The sequence below is a fragment of the Sphaeroforma arctica genome, assembly GCF_001186125.1.
Source record: "Sphaeroforma arctica JP610 unplaced genomic scaffold supercont1.1074, whole genome shotgun sequence".
In the NCBI taxonomy this organism is placed as follows: domain Eukaryota; class Ichthyosporea; order Ichthyophonida; genus Sphaeroforma; species Sphaeroforma arctica.
The window spans coordinates 9,748-14,316 of NW_014039484.1; the positions used below are offsets into that span (position 1 = coordinate 9,748).

At 39.4% G+C, this 4,569-nt stretch overlaps 1 protein-coding gene across 1 annotated transcript; it reads left to right on the forward strand.

Annotated features, from left to right (window-relative positions):
* The first annotated feature begins 2,557 nt into the window (after window positions 1–2,557).
* On the forward strand, window positions 2,558–4,016 carry SARC_09894 (hypothetical protein). The gene has a single exon (XM_014296075.1). It carries the CDS (start codon window positions 2,886–2,888, stop codon window positions 3,918–3,920), a length of 1,035 nt encoding a protein of 344 aa, XP_014151550.1. The 5' UTR covers window positions 2,558–2,885; the 3' UTR covers window positions 3,921–4,016.
* The last annotated feature ends 553 nt before the right edge of the window (window positions 4,017–4,569 follow it).

The following is a 4,569-nucleotide window of genomic DNA, read 5'->3' on the forward strand; positions in this document are numbered from 1 at the left end:
GCCAACTCCTTGCGCGGGCCCATAAATATCGACCATACCTTTGCGAATGGACCGGATGCGGTTTGGGACACGAGCTCGGGCGTTGATAAATATTAATACATATGGCCAATGAAATCACTCCATTTAGGCTTGTTTTTTATTCATTCCCAAACCTGACCCGTTTACAAACCGTAAGCCACGAACCAAATAAATGTACTCTTTATCTATTTAATATGCATCATTTTTCAATATTTATGTTTTTTATTGACTTTTTTCTATCCGGGAATATTCAATCCACCAATCAAATTACGTTTGATATGCAAACCAAAACCTTTCATGGGTTTTGGCCACCGGCACGAAAGCTGAATAGATTCTTTCCTACTACCTATCACATTAACTGATTATGTAACATTTTAATGCATTCATGCATGCATTTTAATGCATTTATGCATGCATGCGAGCCAAAATGCATGAATGCATTCAAACGTATGCCATTTTGACATCATTCATGCATTTTGCATTTTTGCGTGCACGCATGCATGCATTTCAAAAAAAATGCATGCATGCAAAACTGGATGAATAACTTCACAACTGTATGCATGCATGCGGTCATGAATATAATCATGCATTGATACACACAAACCTGCAGGTTCGAATGCATTCGTGCATTGATTCTTGGATTATCGGATTTGAAGCTGCTTGCTTGTGTGTAACAATGCATGCATGCATGCAGTTTTGAATGCATTCATGAAAAAAAATGCATGAATGTATTCAAATGCATGTATGAAGGCAGTTTGGAATGCATGAATCCAAAAAAATATATGGCATGCACGCATGCATGTTCATGTACTCCAAACTACAAGCATACAAAGACGAACAACGATTGGAAACAATGGTATCACAACAAAGCATAGCGATAATGACTACAGTGTACAAAAAGAACGATTGAACAAGCTCACTATAAACAAGATGTAAAGACGTCAAGCTTTAAAGTCATAAAACAACAATAGTTTGTATGAAATTATACAAAAATAAACCAAGTTTGGTCCGACGGTCGGCCTAATGTCGTGATTTCATGGCCCACAGTTTTCAAATTGCATTAAAAGTTTGGGATCTCGTTTTGTTTCAAATCACACTCGTGTTGACACCTCAGTTTTTTTGGTTTGGCACTCGTTCAAACCTGTCGTAAACTCGTTACTCCACTTAGTTTTTCACTCGTTTTGTGGTTTGCAAACCACAAATTTCGTGAAAAATATCGTGGAGTAACTCGTTTACTCCGCTTTGAACTCGAGCCAAAGCAAAAAAAACCCTCGGTGTCAAAACTCGCGCCCAAACCTTATAACAATTTGAAAACTGCACATTTACTAATTTTATAGTCACGGGTGCCGTATAGACACTATCGTACTGTAATTCCATTTTTTTTTAAACGAGAGTTAAATAGTGCACAGTGACAGTATTGACCAGTTGCTCCGGTCTGAAAGACTGAAGTCCAGACTTCAAACTTCAGAGTTCAGAACTCCAGACTCCAGGTCCTATTTTTAGTTCCTTTTCTTGTTTTGTTTTGTAAAAATAATAAACAATCCTTTATGTATTTATTTATTTACATAGGTTTTAGAGGGTGGGTCGGTGGGAAGAGGCCCAGGGGGGCGAGGGGGGTGGTGGGGGAGGCCGTGGGGCAGAGGTGCGCGTGGCGGTAGCGTGCCATATAGTTGTTCTCCACAATCCACTGAAATTCATGAATTTATCCATCCCCCAGGGGCCCAGACTCCAGAGACGGTGACCAGTCACCAGCCCACACACACTCCCTCTCTTATTGAGAGTAGTGAGCCCTCCAACCCCATCACCCAGGGGCCAGGGGCCAGGGCTCAAAGGTTATGGCCCGTGAGGGGAGGGTTACCGAAGGGTGCAGCGCTAATAAGCCTGCCATGCCTTGATAAAATTCTTAGTCGCTCTCAGCCTCTTAACAGTGTCCACTGGTCCAGACCTTCAGAAGTTCAGGAGGCTTCAACAAGTCCAGGCCCAGAGGCCATGGGTCAGGTCCCAAGCCCCAGGGCTCCCGGCCTTAGGGAGGTAGCTGATGTAGCTCCACCGTTGTAGTCGGCGAGGCACAGTTTATTGGTCAATATCTGATGCTTCACGTTGGAAATTTGAAGATGCTTGTACTTACCGTGGATAGACTAATAGGAATCGATATACAATGTCTTTGGCGGGCCATTTTTAAATATCTTTTAAAATAAATTCAGTTTTCCACCAAAACACGAATAAATCACGTATTCGAACAATTACCCTAGTCGTATTTTCTGTATTATATTATTTCATAATTTATGTTTGGTACCACTTCTGTAATCTGCAGTGCTGCACCTTTCATATTCACACAAATTTAACCAATGTACTCTCAATGAATTGATATGGCCTGTGATAGTAAGTGGTAATAAACCTGAATTTATACTGTGTTTTATTACCTTATATATTCCAAGTTGGACGACTATCGGATGTATCGGCCTTCACAATCGCCGAAAAAGTATTTATATTTTCCTCCTCTGGCTCGCTGCTGCCCGTTGATCATTTTATCGCACATATACTCTCTCTTGTGTGAAATGCGAAATCTTCTAAAAACATAACCTCTTTGAGATCATTTGATGGCGTATGTAGTTAATTTATAATCGAGCTGATCCGCCGATCTGGTGTCAATACTTATTGGTTTCGTTTTCCAACGATTTGGTGTTCGCCAGAATTTCAATTGAAATCCATAGCCTTCTGAAAATAGAACAGAGGGCTATGTGAAATCCGATAATATTAATAAAAAAAGTAAAATAAAATTGGGGAGTGTGTATAAAGATAGTGTCCCCAAAGCCGCGACCCCACACTATATTTAGGCTAAAGAGAGAAGATACTGGAAGTCTAATATGTATTTCAAGAGTTTAGTCAGGGGGAGAAATGTCTCTGGTGGACAACGGGATGTTGAAGGCAAAAGCACAAATACCTTTAGTTCACTACTGAAACAAGCCCTACCAGACCAGTCACATGAGAAGAAGCGTTTCAAGATAGGAGTTGTCTCACTCGTGCTGGTGACGATATATCTAATCCGCGAATGGCTTACAGGAGGTTTAAAGCTGAACGCAATATTAGACGCCACTGCACAATCCCACTCGGATACACCTGTTAAACCCAGATCTTTTCTTTACACTGAACAAGTGAAATCCTGGGGCGAGCTCAAAGGCAGCCAGTGCAACTCTGGAAAGCATCAGTCGCCGATCAACGTAAAGATATCTGATGTAAAGCAAGATGTGCGCAAACGTGTGCAGTTGTCACCCAAGTGTGAGATCCAGGACTATACTTTAGTCAATAAGGGCTTCCAACTGGTCATACAACCTCCTTCTGGTACTACATACTTTGACGACTGTGTGCTGACTACGCCTGATGGACGCACATGCAAGTTACTTCAGGGGCATATGCACACATCCAGCGAACACTTGCTCGATGGCAGCTTATTTGACATGGAGGCACATCTGGTGCATGTGTGTGACGATGATACATTGGCTGTGTATGGCCTATTTTTCAATGTGCTGTCGCGCGATACGACAGAAGATCCTGGGACTACATGGTTGCGTTCCTTAGGTGGATACCAATTTAATGATTGGTCTCATGAGGTCGACATGCATCTTCCTGTCGAGAAGACTATTGACCTGTATGAGATGGTTTCCAGAGGTGTTGAGGGTGTTGAAGATGGTGCAAACCCTATATATTCATATGAAGGAAGCCTTACTACACCTCCATGTACCGAGGTGGTCACTTTCTTTCTTCAGATGAACGAGTTGGGTATGAGCCACAGGCAGTACAAGGCTTTGTCGCATAGGCTGATAATGGATACTGAGGACAGCTACCCTGTGAACAACCGCAAGCCGCAGGCCCTGAACGACAGAGTGGTTTATGTGCAATGATACGCTAGTATAGGTTTAGAAAGGCATGCTAACGCATATTCATTGTTCATGTTATGTACAACAAAAATTATTAAAGACGACTTATTTTCTCCAACATCGACCGTGTTTTCATTATTATATGTAGGTCTTGCAGGGAGTGTGTAGCCGAATAGTTCTACTTGTCGAATCTGTCTAAATATACACTGGCTTTGGAGCTTCAAATCACTGGATACTGATAAAAGGTGTTTGACGTTTTTCAAATTTCTTGATAAACGTAAATTTATAAATATATATATATATTAGTAGCTATAAGTTCTGCATGTGGAGCATATGAAAGCTTTATCTTCCATACCACTGTGAACTAATATAGGAAGGTGACGCTGTTGCGTATTGTGATATATATTGCTACCAATTTACATATACATATATATATATATATATGTATATATAATAAATATATATTATATATATATATACATACATATATATATATATATATATATATATATATATATATATATATATATATATATATATATATATATATATATTATTATATATATATATAATATATATATATTATATATATATATATATATATATACTATATATATACTATTATACTATATATATATATATATATATACTTATATATACTAGGTACTACGTA

What these genes read in the sequence shown, in the direction of transcription:
- SARC_09894 (XM_014296075.1), top strand. Translation starts at nt 2,886, where the DNA reads ATGTATTTCAAGAGTTTAGTCAGGGGGAGAAATGTCTCTGGTGGACAA.